This window comes from Pezoporus wallicus, unplaced genomic scaffold (genome assembly GCF_028554395.1).
Source record: "Pezoporus wallicus isolate ANWC-B61680 ecotype Strahan unplaced genomic scaffold, APGP_CSIRO_Pwel_v1 contig_749, whole genome shotgun sequence".
Taxonomy (NCBI): Eukaryota; Metazoa; Chordata; class Aves; order Psittaciformes; family Psittacidae; genus Pezoporus; species Pezoporus wallicus.
The window spans coordinates 451,502-473,335 of NW_026641327.1; the positions used below are offsets into that span (position 1 = coordinate 451,502).

At 40.1% G+C, this 21,834-nt stretch overlaps 1 protein-coding gene across 4 annotated transcripts; it reads right to left on the reverse strand.

Annotated features, from left to right (window-relative positions):
* Positions 1–11,299: 11,299 nt before the first annotated feature.
* On the reverse strand, positions 11,300–21,440 carry PDCD6 (programmed cell death 6). Of its 4 annotated transcripts, none has more exons than XM_057423081.1 (6): positions 21,343–21,440; positions 18,776–18,837; positions 15,372–15,416; positions 14,211–14,369; positions 13,234–13,343; positions 11,300–11,862 (listed from the first exon to the last, which is right to left on the reverse strand). In XM_057423081.1, exons 1-6 carry the CDS (start codon positions 21,420–21,422, stop codon positions 11,764–11,766), a joined length of 555 nt encoding a protein of 184 aa, XP_057279064.1. In that variant the 5' UTR covers positions 21,423–21,440; the 3' UTR covers positions 11,300–11,763. The 4 variants fall into 4 exon arrangements, with proteins under 4 accessions (XP_057279064.1, XP_057279065.1, XP_057279066.1 ...); XM_057423082.1 differs by having other exon boundaries at positions 14,217–14,369; positions 21,343–21,438; XM_057423083.1 differs by lacking the exon at positions 21,343–21,440 and adding an exon at positions 18,174–18,271 and having other exon boundaries at positions 18,776–18,829.
* Positions 21,441–21,834: the final 394 nt, after the last annotated feature.

Genomic DNA, 21,834 nt, shown 5'->3' on the forward strand with positions numbered 1-21,834 from the left:
GCAACTTTAATATTAAAATGTAATTAGTTATGTTACAGAGAAGAAACTAGTTCATAATATTCAAAATGTTGTTTATGAGCCTTTTAGAAGCTTGTCCAAAAGGTGAAATGTGCCAGTTATTTAATATAGCAATGAATTTTGGTATTGACCATTTCAACTGGGTTTTGTCGACAGTCTGAAGAATTTCCAGATAAAATGAAGAGAAAGACAGCAGATGTAAAAGAATGCAAAGTCTAATTTCTCAGACGGATAGCAGGAGAGCTGGAGAAATCTGAAGGATTAAAAATGTATAAGGTAATTGCAAGTAAATGTACAGTATCTGGTGGTGTATCTTTTATCAGTGCATTTATGTTTGACCTAGTAAAGTTTAAAAGTACTGCTGACAAAGCTTGTTAGATTTGTGTTTCTAGGAAGTATAGTATTAAATTGAATTGAGGCTTAACTTAAAGTTGCCCCAAAAATATATTTGGAAAAGAATAGTATTATTGAAATTCATCAGAAAAAATGAAGCTGTTTACTTGTAAGATGTAAGGGTTTTTTACATAGGAAATGTTCAGTCTGAGTTCAGAAATTTTATTGCTTTACATCAATGATTTCTAATTTTTACAAGTTGCATTCTCTTCAGTGTAAGCAAATTTTTGCTCAAATTTCATTGATATTTACAAGATTATGTATCTGTAAAATGCGCTACATTATGCGGGGATAAATAGAAGTACTAAAGGTAGTATCAGTAGAGACTGTTATGAAATTTTAATCAGAAAATCTAATATGAAACTATTCCTATTCCTAGATTGAAGGTTGTGTAAGACCAAGTACCCCACATAAGTCTATGAATTACTTGAATATAATTGATTTGATATAATTGATATTTGGCCTAATTTGAATTAGTAGTTGAACTCAAAAGGTTTGGCTCATCTAAAATGTTCAACCTGTAATAGAACAGTAATATGTTGGAAACCCTATGATGTTGCTAATAATTCTGATTTATTTTCTAGCCCCATCAAAGAAGAAAGCAAGGTGAGAATACTGTCCTACAGGAGAATCGGAAGAGATTTTTGGGGGTTTTGAACTCTCTTATTAAATCCGTTTTCTGTAACAAGCATTGTCACATACGAGGAGAAGATTTTGTATTGTCTTTTCACTCTACTTACTCCTCTTGTGTAAGTTGTTCCTTTGTGCCTGTGAGGAAATGGTAGCTGTGGCTTTTGAAATATTGCACTGATTACACATGATGTACTCATACACAAGTAATTGCAATTCAAATTTCAGGCTGTTACCTGTTTAGTTGGAATAACGTTGGCTGAGTAAGTGGTATGAAGGGCTCATATAGGAAGTAAAAAAACCACCTTTTTTACTCATGTCCTTTAGCTGGTCTGTAAAGAAGTTGGTCAGTATTATTGAATTCTTTGAGTCAGTTGGAATAAGGAACTTTATGAAGTAGTATTTTAAATATGCCACAGAGGAAAGGTAGCCTGTATTGGTAAGTGATGTAAATTTGGAAATTGAATTATTTAGATACTATAGGTAAACCTAACTTCTTAGAAATCTTTAGAATGTATCTTAATATTGTCATTTCTTTCTTTTTAAGGTGGGAAGATGATTATAAGCGTGAGGTATGTACAGATAGTAATTATATGGATGTCTTTTACATTGTAGCAGTTTCCCTATGCTTCCTTTTCATTTTTCTGAAGAAATTTTACTCTTTGGCTTCTTTTTATTAATCTAATTAGAGAAGCAAAACAATTGACTTAATGACCAGAGTTTTGTGTTCATCACAGCAAGGGGGGAGGGAATACTGTACGTCCACCTTAGCTCTCATAATTCCTGTTCAAAGTCGCTATGTTAGACCCAGTGTATGCATACCAGGCCTCCCAGCCTGTGCTCTGCAGCCTCTGCTTCTTTGTTTTGCTCCTCATCAGATCAAAGGTATTCTATCTGTACCGAAGGTTTGGTTTAAATCTGTAGGTGTATTTTTACAATCCTTTCTAACTCAAAGGGGAAACTCAAAATGATTTCTCAAGTATCCATCCTGAATAGCACTGGGCATGAACACTGAAAACTGCCTTATTTTCACCTTAGTGGCAGAGGTGATTTTGTAATCTGTCGTATTTTAGAATCATAGAATCATAGAATAGTTAGGGTGGAAAGGACCTTAAGATCATCTAGTTCCAACCCCCTGCCATGGGCAGGGACACCTCACATTAAACCATGCCACCCAAGGCTCTGTGCAATCTGGCCTTGGACACCGCCAGGGTTGGAGCATTCACAGCTTCCCTTGGCAACCCATTCCAGTGCCTCACCACTCTTACAGTAAAGAACTTCTTCCTTATATCCAATCTAAACTTGCCCTGTTTAAGTTTTAACCCTTTGATTCCTTGTCCTGCTGTGTGCTGCCTCTCCCCACTGTCAAATGTGGTGATGTCTGTTTTGGTGATGTCTTGCTCTTTAGTCCTCAGGCTGGTCAGGTGCTATGCTAGAAGCAGCTGGGCACTTGCCTAAACACGAGGTTTGACCTGAGGGAGAAAGGCCTGGGAAAGATAGCTCTTGTAGTTATTATTGTAGTATAGTAATAGTATAGTGTTTATAATGGTATAGTGTCTTGTATAGTATACAAGATAGTATCTGGTAGCTTAGGTATGAAATGTGTTCTTCCTGGTATTAAAAGTAATGCAGTTACACTTTTGTAATAGCTACTACCCAATTGCTTTTGGGGCTCTAATGTGATCTGCTTATGTCTGTGACCTAAAATTACTATCTTTTTTTTGTGTTGACTTTTTTAATTGGATGAAAGATTAAAAAGTCTTGTTTTGTTCAAAATGATCAAACAAATACTGTAGTATTTATTCAGTCTTTTAATTTTATTTCCCTATTCTACAATCCCGCAGAATGATCCTGTTTGGAAACAGAAAGCTCTCAAGTTCTTGGTAAGTATGTAAAATAATTGTGATAGGAGTCATGCAGTTTCACCAGTATGATGCAATGAATATTGTGAAGGAGCCTCTGATTTACTGGTTAAACTCATTTGACCACAACATTAATTTCTTAAGTTCTGTTTTAATGGGCTTTGCTCTTTGAGAAGCTAGTGCAGCTGTAACGTAATGTCAGCTCAGAACAACTTGTTGGATTAAGTGTGAGTTCTCTACCTGTTCTCTGGATTTTTTCTACCATTGCTGAGGAGCCACCCGGCTGAGCAGTGTTAGCAGCACTATTGCTCAAGTGCTGTTGGCTGCCCGTATCTAATGGGAGTGTTAACACTGAATGAGAGGAGCCAATCTGGTCTGTCTGCCTGTGGTGCTGTGGGTAGTGCTGTTGCTGCAGAACCAGACAGCCAAGTGAAACTGGGTGATGCTAGAGCTGCTGCTGTTGGAGTGGAGACGTTTTATCAGTTCCCTTGTTGTTAGCAGTGGCATAGCAAACCTCTGTTTGTCTTTTAGGTTTATGTTGTGAAAATATCTGGCCATTTATAGTCACCATTTTACCCCATGAAAGACATGTTCTGTACCTAAGGCAATTACAAAACTTCATTGGAGTCTGATTTGTGTTTATACACTGAAATCACGGGTAGAACAATTTGAGATGTGTGCTTCAATTATTTTAAGCTTCATTACTTGTGACTTTAGGAAGAGGTAAAGAAAAGCAAGTCTGGGCATAATCAGTAAACTACCAAAAAGGCTTGGTAGACAGTGAATTGATCAGTTATTTCTTACAGCAGGCTGCCTGTATTCTTTTTACTTACTGTTATTGTTTATAACTTCATTTACTTACTAATCAGTCTCAAAGACAGATGTTGGTAATTGTTCTGCACTTCATAGAATTATCTCAATATTTTTTCGCATCTCTTATTCCCAAAACTACACATGGGAAAATAATAATGGAAACTTTCATATTTTTGTTACTAAAATGGGGGAATCAAAGGGATTTGGTGGTGCTGAAGCTTACTTTTTTTTCATTTTTCTACACAGACGGTGTGACACAGACTTCCAGGCTTATGTTTTTCCTTTTATCAGGCCGTAATTATGTTCACAGTTTTTTTAAGTGTGTATATGTATATTATATATGTCTTAAATATCAATTACTTGTATAAATTTGGTTATACCAAAATCAAAGTACAATTTTTATGTATTTGTGTAAGTTACCCTTCAGCATTCTAGTGACCAATTCTGTGTTTTTCAACAGGAGACTTTTCGCATCACCTCAAGTTCAGAAGCAATACTTGTTGTTCATATTAGACAGGAACTCACAGAAGCTTTGAAGGCCTTTTGTGAAAAGAAAGCAAGAGTAAGTAACTTAATCTTGCGTGGAGATGTTTTACCATTAAGGAGAAAGGAGTAGATGAACTCATTGTGTTAAGACCCTACCAAACTGTAAGAGTTCAGGCATAGGTCAGAAACCCCCACTGAAATATATTACGATTTTTGTTACAGTTTCTGTATACCAAATACATTAATTGTATGGCACATTTCTGTTAGTTTTTCATCATCTTTCATTTATTTTGGTTTTTTTTTGCATGTGATCTCCCCCTGTTTTGGGCACCATTTTGCTTCACGATATCTGGTTTTGATACTTCTTTTTTAGTTAGTACCTTGCTTGATAGCTTTTCTTCCAAGATTAATCAGGCCTTAAATGCTACCCAAATGCGTCACTTCTTTCTTTTGCGGGCACATGGCTAAGTCTGTGTTCTGGTGACTTGTAGCTCTGCTCTCAGTTGAGAACTTTAATATGCTAATACTGAGGTGGGCAAGATGTTCCCATCTTTCTGTTGGCCCTTACAAGCTTCCATAGTTTCTTTGCATAAAAATTAAATGCCTATAGAAAAAGGGTCTGAAGAAGGACCAGAATCTGTACAAAAATAACTTGTCACCTCTGGAGCTACTTGTTCACAAGATTCAGCATGTGTCTTTCTGAAAGATATTTCAGGCTGGTTTATTAGGGATTAATAATATTCTGTGTCAGAGAAGCTATGGTAACTTTCCTTGTGCAAATGCCTTGTGCAGCCTTTCTGATAGCTACACTTTCAAAGATGTCATGCAATTGAATATAATACAGTTCTCATGATCTAGTTAAACTCTTGCCATAGCTTAATCTCAGGCAGTAGCTGTGCCCTCCATCCTGCATCTCCCAGCTAGAGCCAGGATTTGCATATGTACCAGCTTTATACTTTAGCCAGGTGATATTGAGGGCTATGGGGCAATAAGGACGTTTGAAACAGGTGGCATCTTCCTCAGACACCTCATTCTATTCTGCAGACACATACCTCTTCCAAATATATTTTTGAAAACTGTGTTTTAATGTGGTAATTGTGAACACCAGAACAACACATCCTTCATCTGGTTTGCTGTGACCTAAAATTGTACTTCACTAACTTTTTGTGGTGAGCTTGCTATTTGTTTTAGAATGCTCAAGGTATGAGTTTAAAACCAAATATTCTTACCTTTTGCTTTATCTAGGTTAATGATACTGACAATCTGAGGCCATTGATGTCAGTATCTCAAGATGAATTTCCAGGAAGGAAAAGCATCCCAAACCACTATGAGCCATATAGAAAATCCAAAGGTAATTTAGATATTTTGTTCTACTAGTTTGGATCTATTCTTAAACAGACAGCAAACCTGTTTCACAGATCACAAAAATTAACTGTTGCGGGCAGGCATAGTGCTGCTTTACCAGAGTTCTGTGCATCTCTATTCAGGATATCATTTTCTGAAGCTTTAATGACTTCAACCTTGACTGTCTAACTTGAACACTTGTGTCTCGCTGCATAGTATCACAGCAGTAAATGTTACTGGAAATCCAAGCAGTAACCTTTCCTAACTTATTTAACATAGGGATTTTGGGGTGAAAAGATGCTGGACTCAGGTAAGACAGAAAACATCAAAGTAGTTGTTTTTAGTTGATGCTTTAATATTTTGCTAACTTTTAGTGCCCTTTATTTATTTATTCAGGAAATTCTAACTGGAATCAAGTGGTTTTGTCTCAGTATGAAGAACGTTCTGCAGATGCTGCTTTTGCTCCTGCCAACTCCTACAGTTACCAAGCAAATAATGAATCATCTTCCTATGGACTAAGATCTGCTGTACTCAGGGACTCTTTTGGTCTTCAAACTGGAAGTTCTGCCAGTGGTATCAGTGAATGGCTGAGACGGTTCAGGTGATCAGCTTCAGGCAGTGATTTGGGAGTTGGTGGGGCCCCTTCCTATGAGAGGCCTAGTGAGTGAGTGCTCAGTAGACTGTATGTCCAACAACGTGCTAGGAAGTAAGCACCATGGCAACAGAATCTCATGTGGTTGGTGATGTACAAAATGGAGTAATCAATAGCTGTGCTCAAAAGCAAGGGGTATAAATGAGCAAGAATTTCCCTATCCCAGTTCTTCTGCCTCATACCCTTCATCAGGAAGATATTCCACAAACTATACTTCACAAAGCTATGCCTCTTACAAGAATGATGAGTCTTGTACTTCATCTATAAATTCTGCTGTTTCAGGAAGAGGTGGCTCCAGGTGGCACCAGGACTCTTGGTGGAGTGAATGGAATGAGGGCTCTAGGTGGAACCGGAGCTCTAGCTGGAACAAGGAATCTAGCTGGAACCAGAAACCTAGGTGTCAAGGATTCAGGCATCAGAAGTCAGGCTACAGGAGTGATTTGAGTTCACATCAGTACTCATTTCTGGCAGTGATTCATACAGAGGTTACCAGCAATTCAGAAGCTCAGGTAAGATGTTTGATGAAGATGCTGTTGGTCTTACTCCCAACTTTCTGAATAGACTACAAGAAAAGGATATACCTACAGCGATCAGGGTGCTTGAGCAGTCAGCTCCATATTACACAACACTTCAAAGAAAGACTGTGATTAGTTCTCATGTAAAATGAGTTACATCAACATAGTTGCTTTAACATAAGCCAGAGATAGCATTTGCAGAGATGGTGTGCTCCATTCAGAGGAAAAGTTCCTTTTGCTGAGCATGTGTATCAGCTGAAGAGAGAACAGCATTAACAGCCTCTCTGAGGAGACTTTGCCTCTTGACAACTACATAGAGCTGTGAGTGGCAGGAAATTTTGATACCACAAAAATTTCCTGTATCGAAAGGTTTGTCCTAGGTCACCTTGCTAGCTAGTGTCTTATAGCATGGTTAGAGTTTATGCTGTTGCGGTGGCAGCTGTGGGGAGGGAAGATATTGGCATAAGGAAAAAAATACTAGAATGCATGCAGAACCAAACTTGTCTGGTGTTGTAATAGGTGAAGACACTCCAGATGGATCAAACCCATTGGGATAACAAAAGAGAAATGTTATCAAAGAGCCAGTTTGTAATATGTCAAATTATTTTTTTCTGGTTATTGTAGAGTTATTCCTTAATGTTAAAAATTGTGATATACTATTAAAAATAAAAGGTTCTCCTTTGAAAATAGATTGTGAGATTTAAAGGGAAGTGGGCATGTGCTACTGTATCGCTGTCAGGTTTAAGTTTGGACAAATGCAAGCTATCCTGATGGTACTAAAATGAGTTGCTTAACTAGTAGCTAACTGGTAGCCTGTTAATAGTAAACCTTTCATTTTAACATACTCTCTGCTGTATTATGTGAAGTAACATGAAACAGAAGTAATTTTAAACATTTTTATCTCCCCTTTCTAGAACTAAATATTCAGACACTAGTCAATGTGCTAGTAGGAACTAGAGGAAAAGATTAAGAAGCAACAGGAGCGCAACTGGAAACAGATGAACAAATTCAAGAATCTCCATCTCGGCTTTCAGGGAAGAGACTGCATTTAATTCTGTGTTTGATTGGTTTTGGAAAGGGGAAGGGAGGTAGGGTTTAATTTTTTAATGTGTGAAATATGCCGGAACACAAACTTGCACATAATGGAGGTGAACATACTGTTTTGTTTAAGATTTTTTAATGTATTTGTTAGATCTTAATATATTACAGAAAAAGAATCTTCCGTTATTTTTTTGAAGATGCATTGAAGTTACTCCGTTAGCAGACAGCTAATAGCCCTTTTAACACCCTTTCCAACTCGGTAAAGAAGAAAGGTTGGTTTACTTTTAAATTATCTCCTTAGGAAGAGTATTCATTCAGTGTTGCACTGTCTGTTGCAGGAAAATACAGGTTTACTTCCCACAAATGTAATGCCAGTTCAGTTAATCTGAGCCTTTATAATTAGCACAGTTTTACAAGTTGTGACACAACATTTCACTTTGAGACAAGGAAAGGAGAATGTCACAGGAAGGGTATTCTCTTCCTTAATGTGATGCTATATGAAGAAAATGTAGTTGATTCCAAGGGATTGGTATGTAATACTGCAATTATGTGCTTTTGTTTCTGCAGAATAAAAAGAGGTATATCAAATAGATGCAAGTTTTTGTTCTTCAGAATGAAGAGGTTACAAATTGACTTAAATCTCATTTGATGAATTGATCCATGCTAAAATAATTCTTGATTTTTCTACTGGCAAAAGCATACTAAGAAATAGTAAAACCTATAAGGCAATCGGGCAAGATAATATCAGAAAAAATAATCAAAATGACACATTAAGTGAGAAATACCAGTTCATGATGTTTGTGAGTGGTCAATACTTAGGTTTTCTTTTCCCCATGCTGCTGAGCCGTATGTTCATAAATGCCTGGCTTTAGACATCTACTTGATATCATCAAATCCAGCTTATGTGGAGCTAAAGAAGTGGGACAATTTACTCCCTGGTGTCCATTTTTCTTTTCACTGCTGTGGTTTTGATTCTCACCCCTACCTGAAATATTTCTCTGTGCATTAAATACTTGTGCTAAGCCAGGGTTAGTCTTCATTGAGCTGTCATAATCTCTTTCTGAGTTCACTATTCCAACTTTTTGGATCTTGTTGTGTAATTTTGAACAAAAAGGCAATGCCAAAGCGATTTATTATAGAGCATACAAACTTGATTTCCTGAAATTCTCCTGTGGATGTTTTGCTTGTGCATCAGAAAAGATGAATTTTACTTTTTCATCCCTGTTCACTTCTTCCTTTTTTCCTTCTCATACTTAGTGGAGGGTTTAATTAGTTTCTAATGGCATATCCTCAGGAGTTATGCCATACGCCTTACATAGACCTTCTTGCTTAAAGGGAGAAAATACCATTTTCTACCACAGGTGCCTGCCAGAGCTTTGATTTAAGACTCCATGGGACTGATCAGTTGTTACCTACATTTAAAAGTTGTCAGACATTATTTACACAAATGTTATTACCAGTTTTGTTGTTGTTTGGGTTTTTTTTGTGGTTGTTGTGGGTTGTTTGTGAGTTTTTGTTTGGTTGGTTTTCCACAGAAAGTGTAGCGCAACTACAGCTCTGAAACTGCAGAAGTGTACCTAGAAAATGTTACTGCTACAACTGTGTCCATTGAGGTTAAGACCTTTTCATCTGAGCTTGTTGTAGAGAGCTCTTTTTTTCACAGTTCTCATTCCCTTTGGGATTTTACTTTCATTATTGTATATCCTAGTGGCATATAGCAGCTGGTTGATCCTGCCCAAATTAGATGCTCTTTACCCCTACACATTCACAGAATCACAGAATGGTTTGGGTTGGAAGGGACATTAAAGCTCCACTCCCCCCCCATGGCAGGGACACTTTCCACTGGACCAAGTTACTCCAAGCCCTGTCCAACCTGGCCTTGAACACTGCTTCTCTGGGCAACCTGTGCCAGTGGCTCACCACACTCATAGTAAGAATTGCTTTCTAATGTGTAATTTTAATCTCCCTTCTGTCAGCTTAAAGCCATTCCCCATTATCCTGTCACTACATGCCCTTGTTAAAAGGCCCCTCTCCAGCTTTTTTGTAGGCCCCTTTAGGTAGTGGAAGGCTGCTATAAGGTCTCCCCTGAGCCTCCCCGAGGCTGAACAAGCTCAACTCTCTCAGCCTGTTAGGGTGAACACAGGATTCAAAGGGATGGTTTTCTTTACTGGGGAGGGAACAAGGAAGCCTTTTTGAATGGGCCATTTCATGAAGAAGCTCTTTTAAGCCCCAGACTTTGGTGCTGCTCTTACTTTTTTTTTTTCTTTCTGAAGAGAATATATAGTGATCCTCTCTGCCTTCTGGGGAGGTGAGGTTTGAGCAGGAACTGTTGCAAGTCTCTCTCTGGTATCACCTTAAAGGTAAGTAACCTTCACAGTCTGCCCAAGGCTGTTGGATGAGACAACAGTCAGCAACTCAGACAACAGTTGGTGTGCTTATCCTTGGAAGACCATTGGTCTGTCCCCATGTATTTCACAGCAGCAATTGTTCAGAAGATATTACTGAACTGTCACTCGGGGTCTGATCGATTATCACTTATGAACTAGTAGCAGCTTCTCTGCACAACAGATGCCAGATCACTGCATGGTTGCTACTTGGCTGTCTTCCCCCTGACACCAGGCATTGCACTCCGACTGAGACGCTTGGGAATAACCCTGTAACACTGGTATGTTTTTGGGGTGGGTGTCTTTCTGTGTGTGCACTCAACCCTTCTCTGCATAATCTCTTGTAATATCTGCCTGGTATCACTGACAGCATCAGTTTATGTATAGGCACATATCAATGACAGCTCACCTGCCTGTGAGCTGTCACATAACTGTGATATCCAAAAAAAATAGGGGTGCATGGGGGCTGCCTGCATAAACTGAGCTGGGGACAGGGATGGACTTGGGAATAAGTATTGCTAGCTTAAGTCTTTGGATAAAAGCTGAAAGCCCGGGGCTGTAAACATATCCCAGAGCGTAGCAGTTAGAAGTAATCTTTCTGCTTGAGTGGTTTTACGTGCTTTTGATAGGGCTGCTGTACGATTTTCTTTGAGCAATCGAAGAGGATTTGCTAACTTCTCTTTTCTGCTTTGAATTTACTGCAGGAGATGGTGACCGGAGTCAGTCATTACTTCTTTTGCTTGTTTTACCACTGCGTTCCTTGCCACCTGTAAACGGTGAGATAGAGGGTGAGGTGATGGCAATGTTTGACAGTCAGTTTCAAGGCCACTTCAGAGTGCTTCAGCACAAGAAGGAAGGCTCGTGATGTTAAATAAGCCCCCTAAGCAGAGGAAATGACACCTCTGGAGTAGTTAGATATAGTTGATTTTGCAGGGAACACACTGAGGACAGTGTAGTATTGGCCATGCGTGTGAAGAAGTTGCATTTGAAGTTGTCCTGAGGATACTCTGAGAGAAGGCAGCAGCTAGAAAATAAAATAAGGCAAGGAAGAAAGGCCCTTGCTGTTCCATGGGAGGGACCCCTGAGCTGTAGAAATCTAGCATATAAAAATAAAACCACCACCCGTTAAAAAAAAAAACATATAGAAGTGGACTATCAAAGTTGATCTAATGTCTTTACTTAATTTTTAAGTTCTGTATTAAAAATTAATACATTAAACTCTTATAAAAGTAAGGCACATGCAAAACATATTGTGCAACTTCTGACTTTCAACTCCCTTCTAAACTAACAAGCATTATTGTAATTTGGCGTTTCTAAAGAGTCATGTTTTTCCCATGCAGGATATGTGAAAGAAGGTTAAAGTTAAGTCAAGTTTGACATTGCACCACATAAATCTAGATTCTGTGCTTTCTGTACGACAGTAAGCAGAGATGGACGTATCATACAGGAATACGAAATAAAAAACAACTCAAGTACAGATTTTGGTGATGGCCAACATACATACATAAAAAATTTAAGAAGGTGAAGTTATATCCATTATAGTACATCAATAATCTTATTCAGTATGTGATGATTTGGCAACTCCAGTCTGTGTAACACCAGTGTGCAGTTCCTGGTTAGCAGTGTCATACAATGCTGAAGACCATAGAAAGATACTGCTCGTAGGACACCTGAATCCAGCCATCTTGGTCGGTGTCGTATCGGCGGAACACATCCGTCAGCCTCTGAAAAGGAGGGAAAAAACCATACATTTTTGTACATCAGGACAAGTACTCCCCTTGCTATTTGGGTAGCACTTTCTGTCCATCCCCTCTGTAGGCACTTGACAATCTCATGCAGCACATCAGATTCTAAAACCGCCCTATGCTCCAGTACCTACGTATCTATGCACTTCTTTATAGAGACCAGACAACTTCGTGTAACTGGCTTTGATTAGGGGGAGAAATAATGCACAATTCTCATGAGGCATTTGAGAATCACCTGGAGGCAAATTGAACAAGTGCCTTCTCCGTTTCTTATACATGCTCTGTGTGTCATTAGTGTCCAAGCTGTCACTGTATAACCCAGACAGAGATGCCAGGCAATACAGACAGTGGCCAAACCAACTGCCAGCATGGTTTCACTAACACCAGCTGAATGACACCCTATTTCAAAGCTCTCTTTATCAGAGTTTAAGTTTATAATGAAATACAATTGGCTTATATTACAAATGAATATAAAGGCAATTGGTGTTTCCAGAGACTTATGGTTATAGACATAAGGCTAAAAGGAGAAGAAGAAGACACCTGTGCAGAAATAACAGACACATTACTTCCACAGGACCCTGCTTGTTCTTCGTCACATATTGAAAGGTATCTTAAGACAGTGTTGCAAAGCTGGCCGGTATAACAAGAGCAACCTTTTTCCTATCCTACAAAAACTGGGCTTGTCCATTGCTACAGTTTCCCAGCTTTCCCCCAGTCTTTTCAGAAAGTCAGATACACCGGAGAGAAACCTTTAGCAATGAAGTGAGGAATCATCCAGCGACTTGACTGCCAAACAAAACAGTACACCTGTGTTACCTCTCTGTTCCCCACATACTTTGTTACTGAAAGGTTTTTTGTTTGAAATGTCTTTTACTACCATTGCCCCTGGAGGAAGAGCAGTGACAAAAGACTGAATAATTCAGCTGCTTGGTCAGATTCCTTTTAGTCAGACCTTTAAGTGGAGATATAAAAAACCCTCACAATTCACACAATGAGAATTATGGGCACCACAGGACATGGGGCACTCCAATTTTAATACATTAAAGGTACGGAGGAACTGTGTGTGTTCAACTACTGGAAACAGTAGCTAAGTGTTTTCCTTTTAGGCCACTGCTACTATTTTACAGTTCCCCCCATTGTATCAAATTTACTTGTGATGCTAATGGTGAAGACTAGTAAATGATGATGTTTCTAGCACCTCTCATATACTTTCTTCAAATGGTTTACTATAAGTGAAAGCAACTTCTAGAGGCTAAAGTGAGAACCATAAAAGCTTAAGAAAAGATGGGTCTGTTTTTTGGCTTTGTTTTGTTTTTTTCAATTGACTTAAACACACATCACCTTTCTTACCTGTAAAACAACACAGCACTGAATAAAGTCATCAAAAGCAACTTGTCCTCTTCCTTGTCTGTCGAATTTCCGAATAAGGATATCATAGAATTGGTCAGACAGTCGGTAACCTTGGAAAAAGAGAAAGGCTTTAGAAAGTTTCAGTTACCACAATCCTAGAACAAGAACTAGTGCGTAGCAGGCTTGTCTGACAAACCCAGGAACCTGTAAGGAGCTACAAGAGATACCATTTTTTTCTGACTCTGTTAAATTGAAATGCATACAATAAAACCTGAGCTTAGTAATAGCTGCACACAGAGTCATTGTAAACATAATTACCGGCTGACGTGACAATTCAGTTTTATAAGCGAAGTCTACCATAACATAGACAGCTGGCTTCGTTTTAATCACAGAATCAACTAGGTTGGAAAAGACATCAAGTCCAACCATGACACCAGGACTGCCAAGTCCACCACTAAACCATGTCATAGGGCCTCATCCACATGGGTTTTGAATGCTCCCAGGGACGCCGATTCCACCGCTTCCCATCACTTCCCCCAGCAGCCTCTTCCGGTGACTGATCACCCTCTCTGTGAAGACATCTTTCCTACTATCCAGTCTAATCTTCCCCTGCCGCAAGCTTGAGGCTGTTACCTCTTGTTCCAAGCAGAAACAAGCTGCACTGTGTACTGAGTAAGTTCATTTACCTGAAGTATTTGGCAACACTCTCAAAGCAGCTACAGAGGAGACCGAAACTGGATGTGTCAGTACACGTGTGGAATGTTTTCTGGGTTTATTTTCCATTAAAGGAAACAGCTTAAACCCAGAAAGTGCTCATGGCACAGACATCTTTAAAAGGTACCGTATAGCTAAAAAGATAACTGCGTTTCTCCTGCCTCGTTTGGAGTCGCATTTGTCAGAGCAGTACAGCCCTAACAACAAGAAGCTCATTTGATGCCATAACCCAACCATAAAAACTGTAATTACAAATGGATTACCAAAACCTGTTAGCGCTTGCTTCAGCTCATTTTTGTCAATCATTCCAGAATTGTCTCTGTCATACGTTCGAAAGACATTCTGCCAGTCTGTGATGTACTTCCAGACTCCTGTGAATTCATTGAAGTTCACACCACCTTTGTTTTCTCTGTCGAACATGCCTGAAATAAGAAAACACACATAAACCAGTAAGAGCTGCTAGCATTTGAAGGCAGCAGCAAGAGCACTGTGTGGAATGTGCTGAAGACAAAATTGTTAAAATACAAGTGGTATTTTGGGAACTTCTGACAAAAAGAGCAAGTGGTCATCCACTGGAGGAGGAAAAGATCAAGCAAGATAAAAAAGGACCAGGATGAATCACAGAATGCTTTATTTTTCCTGGGGTTTCATTTCCAGTTTGAGAATATTTACAGCTTGATTTGATCATCCAGTGACAAAAAGGGCAGGAGGTGGGTTGTTCTTTTCTAAGGTACATGAACAAGTCCAAGTCAACTGACTGCCAGGAGTGCTGGATAGTCATCTGCGTTTGACTTACTGATACTGTCATCTTTGTATGTAATGACATATGTATGTAATGACATATATATGTGATGACATACATGCTTTTGCATGTCACACGGTGGTGGAACTCAGATTGCTGCTGAATAATTACTAATAAAAAAAGCAAAATATTCAGTCCTTGGATTTATGAACTGTATGACAGAAAAAATCTCTTGTGCTTGTATTTTTATCCTTCTACCACCATCATCTCCTACACTACTGGCAATTATTTTAGGACGCTAAAGAATTCAAACATTGTAAAGCGTCTTTTTGGAGCAAAACATAGGATTAAAGTGTAAAACAGGGGAAACTACTTACAGAGACAAGCTATATAATATCCTGCTAGAATATTTAAGCTGTCAATTTCCCCTATGCATAAATTACACTTATTGTCTATTCAGTTGTACAGTAACATTTTCTCAGGCTACTTCCACAAATGCACATCTGTGGATGCAAAGGGCATGCTGGTATTATTCCAAAGGGAAAATATTTAACTTACTACTGCTGGGCTGTCTGGAGAGAAAAAAAAACACAAACCAGTGCAACAACTGATAGCATTTTCAATGTTCTGAAACATCACAAAGCAGTGTCTTGACTATTTCACATCACACAGCCACACTCACCAAGAATTGACCTGACTGTTGCTGGATTAAATGGAGTCCATGTGCCTGAAACAGAGAAAATCACTTTAGTGCCTCAATACTGAGTAGCACCTAAACAAAAAAATGCACCCAACAAACCAGACAAAAAAAAAAAATCAGATAAAATCTTAAAACCCAGTGAATTCAGAGCTAGATGACATGGAGCTAGCATATTATATACATAATAAGGCTGCTTTGAAAGTAATTATGTTCTTGACTGTTCAGAGGTGACCAATCCTTTATAGATACTACACAGGAAGCAACATTTTTCAGGCTGCATCAAACCACCGGCCCCCAAAAACCTCAAGAACTAAGGATTTTTTTTCATCCCAGGCAGTCAGGAGTTACTGGACAAAAGGCAAGATCAAAACTGAAGTCCCACCTTTTCTACTGATGGGAGCAGACGAGCTTTCAAATTACAATTCAGACAAGGTCTCACATCTATTCCTGAGTAAAAACTAATCTGCTTATTCCCTATTTTACAGGTGGATTACCACAGGACATTAGTTTATGACAGAAGTGAAAAAGTTTCTAACATGGCACAACCACACAGTGCAATTTGGAGTTGAGTTTAGTATAAATCTCACCTCCACTGCTAAATCAAGGAGGTGCTAGTTTAAGTTAGTATTTTTAGACCAAGAAATGTTTCTGCTTGAAAGGGCCTTTGTACGTCTCTGAATATGCAGAGGCTAGTCACTCTGGGATAGTTTTCCCTTGGGTGGGAGCATTAAGCTTTAAATTCAGAGAAATCCTGTGTCTCATCTAGAATTTCACCATCAATTCTCTAGAGCCTGTGAAGGAACCAGGAAGACCAAGGAGCATATATTTAATTAACTGTGTTTGAGTGTGGGGACCACAAAGAAAGCAGAAGACCAGGGGTACTGCAGAGCCATATGCAGCAATACAGTTAGCTGACCACAGCTGCCTAACAGAAAGGCTGTGCTGGCATTAAGCAGGCTGCTTTGCTGCATTGCTTTGCTGCAGTGGTGGTGTAAGTAGTGCTCATGGCAGCGCTGAGTTTCGTCCATAGAAGGGAAATGGTATCCGTGTAAGTATGCAGATACAGCAACAGGGAGAATCTCTATGTTGTAGGCAGGTCATAGAACTATTTGCACATAAACAGAAACATAAGCAGAGAAAGAGTAAAAATGGCTCTGAAAATGCTTAAGCAGTATTTTAGACAGATAACGTCAGTACCTTAAGAGTTGTATGTCTCCTGACAAAACAAAAAATAATGGAATCATTAATAGGGTGCCAGCATTTAACTCTGAACAGAAGAGAGGAAAAAGTGAAAACAGAGCTGGAAAGTTAACCTATTTTGTGTTTCCTTTTTTGAAAGACTCAGAGTGAAATCAAAGCAATTCCAGTGCTGAAGAACTGTACTGATTCCAGCCTCTTCCAGTAACCAGTGAAATACTGTTCCCTCACCTGACTCTGCTATTAACTTTACATGGCAGTGCAGAAGAAAACAAGGATGCACATGAGTTTATTGTGCAAACAACTACAGAAAGTGATGATCTCCCTCACACGTAAGTATACTGTTACTTGAATAAACTTGACATGTCTAGTGTGAGGCTTCCCTGCCCTTGGCAGGGTGGTTGGAACTAGGTGATCTTAAGGTCATTTCCAACCCAAACCATTCTGTAGAATGTTACATGTTTATTTCTAAAGCATTTTTAAAAGTCTGCATAGTGCTCATCATTAAAAAATTTGAATATATGTTGAAAAGCTGAATGTCAAAACCACATTGAACTTCAAATTTTTTAATGATAAGCACTATGCAGACTTTTAAAAACGCTTTAGAAATAAACATGTAACATTCTTTTAGCCCATGTTAGATTGCAGGACATCCACTGGAGGAAATATTTTGAAAAGAATATAGTGAATGGTCAGTAACTTTGGTGTACAAGATGTAGAATCGCTCAGAAGGAAGGAAGCTTACAGTTCTACACATATTTTGTCTAACAGTGAATTCACTTGGTGGGGATTCTTCTTAACTGCAAAGCACTGAAACTGCTAATCTACACTGTAAATAAGGAAAGAGAAGAGTTCAGGTAGTCATCACTGCCTTACATTCAATCAGGTGAAGTTTAAACTGGTAGGTAAAGCCAGGTTCCCACAGGTATGAACAGCACTGTGATCTTAAATGAAAACAGTGACTTCATCAGTTTAATTTAGCTTTTCGTTGGAGTTTTTACTCAAAACAGCATTTTAGTTATGGATCAGTCTGGCAGCTATAATATATTGCTTTTCATTTATCAGATGACTTATTACACAAATATTATAGTACAAGACCACCATTTTACTAAATGGAGCCATCCGGATTTATTTCTGGTCAGGTGGTTAGTGACAAAAAGGAGCCTTTCAGCCTGTGTGCACTGCAGCTCACAGCATCAGCTTAAACCCTTCTCAGTCACAAAGCACAGGAAGGCTGTGAAGGAATTAAACCTTGGGAGAAGGGAACTTGATACAGACTTAAAGGTGTACAAACAGCTTCAGTTTGCACTTTTTTCAGGTTTCTAAGTGGAAAAAACCCAACCCACAAAGTACAACCCAACCCACCCTAAGTCACCAGAGGAAAGTCAAAATAGGCTACTGGAAATTCTTTCTGCTTTTTATTTTGCTTCCACGCGTTATTTAACCAAACCCTTGTTACCCTTTAAGGGAACTAACACAGTACTGGTAAGTTTTAATACAAGATCTAGAGTGAATCTTTCTGCTTTGTTGGGAAAAAATCCAAACATGCTTCATTTGAGGGGAAAAAAAAAAGTAATTAAAAATTACCATCTCCAATTCCTGCACCGTACTGTTTGCAAAGATTTTATGTACAGTGAAAAGGCTGGTTGTAAACAGCTGATCTTTGTCCAGGTTAAACACTGATCCTGGTTCAAAAAACAAAGGTTCAGTAGTGATGAGTGAGGAATCTATAAATGACCATTTATGTTTTCTAGGAAGCAGTGCTGGAAAAAAAGAGGTGTGCATGCCTTCATTCCTCAGCACATAAATCAGTAATGTTTACAGTAGGTACTCAGTTTATAATGCATTATACTAACATGCACCAAACCCAGAAAACTTCCCCTGAAATAAAAACAAAAACCAAAACAGGAACAATGAGAAAAAATCCAGTAACATAAGATCACGAGGACTGTCCATTTTTTAACTCCCCTTCAACCTTTTGCTGTAGGTTAAATAGTTAAATATTATGATATTCATACTAGTTCAATAGTATAGTAATGATATTAAATAAAGTTAGATAGTATTAATAAGCAATGAGAACACCCCCCATCTCCCCCAGTCAAATAAATATGGCATAAAGTAAACAGACTCACTTGAAAATTAACATTAAGTTTACAACGAACTACCTCAGTGCTCGCTTGCAGACTCACCGTTAGATAATGCCTGCTGGAGTTCATTGTCAGATATTATTCCACTCCTGTCTTTATCAACTCTGGGGGAAAAAAAATACATTGGTAAGCTTTAAATGGCTGAAATGAACAGAAGACTTCAATATTCTGGTTCTTACTCACCAGATAAATTAATCTTTTCCTGAAAAGTCACTAATGGCATTGTACTTGGTAAACCATTCACTGTAACTGCAAGCTAAAAGCTTCATTCAGACTGATGAGACATTCTGAAGTGTGCTAAGTAAGTATATTTATTTATTTTAAAGAGAACTGCAGAGCACGTAACACTGGGTAAATCCACATAATGCCTGGCTCCCAGATTGGAGGCCCAGGTTTGGGACCCAGTTTCTCTCAGTAAGATGTTGGCAATGGAGAGAAAGCCACTAATGTAACTAGTGCAAAGTACTTAAAGAATCAATTGCAGAGCCTCAAAGCATTTCAGTGGGATTCAAAAAGTGAAAAAACACAGGTCCCATTCAGCTACCACAGTCTATTGTCTTAGAAAAGAGAGTTCTAATCTAAAACTCATAAACCTAGTGATTTCTGCCCAAATAAAGCAGGATCATGCCTTCTTTAGAAGAATATCTGAAAGCGGTGGGGACTTCCCCCCATTTTATACACGGACCATCCTCTTGACTCTGACAGTTTTAACTTCCCCTCAGTTACCACCGTTCCAAAGCAGAGTCCTGCTCAGCTGATCCCTCTGCTGAAGCTGTTTTTCACTTTAGTCCTTGTTGTCCTTCTTTAAACCCTTTCAGTTCACTCTGTGAGATTCCTTCCTCATCTCAAAATGGCATACAACATTTGAATTGCAAGCAGAAGTTGCATAAATGGTAACACAAAAAGATATTCCCCTTTTTTATTCTCTCTTTTCTAGATATTCCAAACATTTTTCTACCTTTTGAGCTGCTACTAAGTGCTAAGCTGGTATTTTCATAAATAAGTGGGTCTATGACCCACTTATCTTGCTCCCGAGGCATAAAGCACACTGATTTTATATGCAAAATGATGCAAAGTTAAAGTGGCTCTTCCTTGTGGACGTCAGGTGTATTCTCTGGGTTTTAACTGGCCGCTGTACAGTGATCGTGATCTGGCTGTGACAGGGTGGTGCGATCCACTCATGCACAGGACTGTAAGGTCAAGTTGTTCAGGACTGTTAACTTGAAGCCTTCACAGCCCTCACTTACTGCAGGAATCAGTCAGTATGAATGATTCAGCTGAAGCAAACTTCGTCTGGCCATTCACCCCCTTTTCCTCCAGTTGCTCCTGAACATACTGAATAAAGATCCCAAAATGGCTCCGTCCATCAGTGTGGCAGACACCCACACATGCTTTTCAGCTAGTCATTTATCCATGCTAGAACCCACCCTTTCATTCCACATATACTGGATTTCTTTAAAGACCTTTGATACTTCCATATGTTGAGTCTCTAGGAAATTATTGTATGAACTATACCAGTTCTAGACATCACATCCATACTCAATCCTTACCAAATGCAGTACAGGACTTGGACAGCAATCTGCCAGAAAGGAATGCTTTCAACAAAAGCCATGCAACATTCCTGACTACGTACATTATGTTTAATGGTTTCTACTGGTTTGCCTGGTGCAGAAGTCAGACTGTGGAGGTTTCTTTCTGGATCTTAGAAACAGCAACATGCATGCTTCCTCCAAGTTCCCAGATGAAGTGGTTTTAGGGAAGGCTAGGTAGGTAAGCCGCCACATTCCTGAGTCATTCCTGAGTAACTAAGCAAATACTAGCCCGTTTTAGCAGCAACATATTACTGTTTGTCTACTCCTTAACCTCTTCTTGCTGTCACTTGAGTCAAGATACATCCTCTGACATAGCTCCCATGAAAATGGATCCAACATAGGAACCTGCCCCATCTCCTTACGTGATGCAATTGTGAAGAACTTCTTTACTGCCACAGTCTTGGCAGTGTATTTCTTACCACAGGCCTGCTAACCCCCCTGCAGGTTCCTACTCCACATGTATTCCAGGGAATATCTGCTAGTAGCTTTGCAGTTTTCCATTAAGCATTTATCAGATTCCTTTTCACAAGCCTTCCCGTGCTGCTGCATGGATCCTTCAGGCTTTATAACCCTTTCCGGGTTCTCAGGTCAAAAATCACTTCAGCGATTTCAAGGTTACACCCTCTCACTTCCAGTAATCCCCCTTCCCTTGCCCTAAAATACAGCCATACTTACTCCTCCTCAAGCCCAATGCAGGGATACAACCGCGACGCTTACCCGCCCCGCAAGGCCCCCAGGCGGCCAAACCCCGCCGTGGATGCCCAGGGCCGGTGACAGCCTTCCCGTACCAGCTCGCCGTTTCCGGACACCTCCCAACGCCCCGTCCCACCTCAGGCAGCAGCGGCCCCGGGAAGGCCCGGCTCGCCCTGTAGCGGCCCGGGAATGACGAGGGTGGCGGCGGCGGCCGCCTCAGCGCAGCGGGAAAGGGGTGCCAGGGCCCGGCACCCCAAGGAACCCCCCTCAGTCCCCTCCCCGCAGCCGTCAGGACGGTCCCCCCCGGGGTCTCAGCGACCTCACCTCTGGAAGACGTTCCACAGGAAGGAGGGGTCGGGCAGCGCGGCGCCGCCGTTGGGTCTGTGGTGATAGCCCGCCGCCATGGCCGCGCCGCCGCCCCCGCCCCGGGGAATCCCGAGACGAGCCGTTGCCGCGGCGACCCGGGGCGTCAGCGGCGGTGCCGGCCCCGGTGCTGGATATCCCTGTTTCCCGCTGGGAATGAGCCTCCAGGCAGAGGGCGGGAAGCGGATGCAGGCTTGGGCACAGGGACCCGCGCCCGCACGTTAATGGCTCTGCCACGGAAGCCCTCGCCGCTGTGAAGGGATCTGCGAGGCGCAGAGCCGTCCCTAGGACCGCTCAGGGAGAGGGGAAGTAGTGCAAGTCTGACACCCAAGAGATAAGATACAGGGTTACTGCTGGAGAAACAAAGCCCCATGAACTGATTCCCTCAGACAAACTGAAGATGAAAATGCACATAAAAATCTCAGGTACAGGACTGGAAAGTACAAGCCAGAT

Bases quoted from the DNA above. Each gene is read 5' to 3' on its own strand.
- PDCD6 (XM_057423081.1), bottom strand. From the start codon at position 21,422: ATGGCGGCGGGCTATCACCACAGACCCAACGGCGGCGCCGCGCTGCCC. The intron at 14,370-15,371 runs GTGAGTGTGGCT...TTCTTATTTCAG, and splicing joins AACAGTCAGGTCAATTCTTG to GCATGTTCGACAGAGAAAAC. The intron at 11,863-13,233 runs GTAAGAAAGGTG...CCTCCTTTTCAG, and splicing joins AGTGCTGTGTTGTTTTACAG to AGGCTGACGGATGTGTTCCG.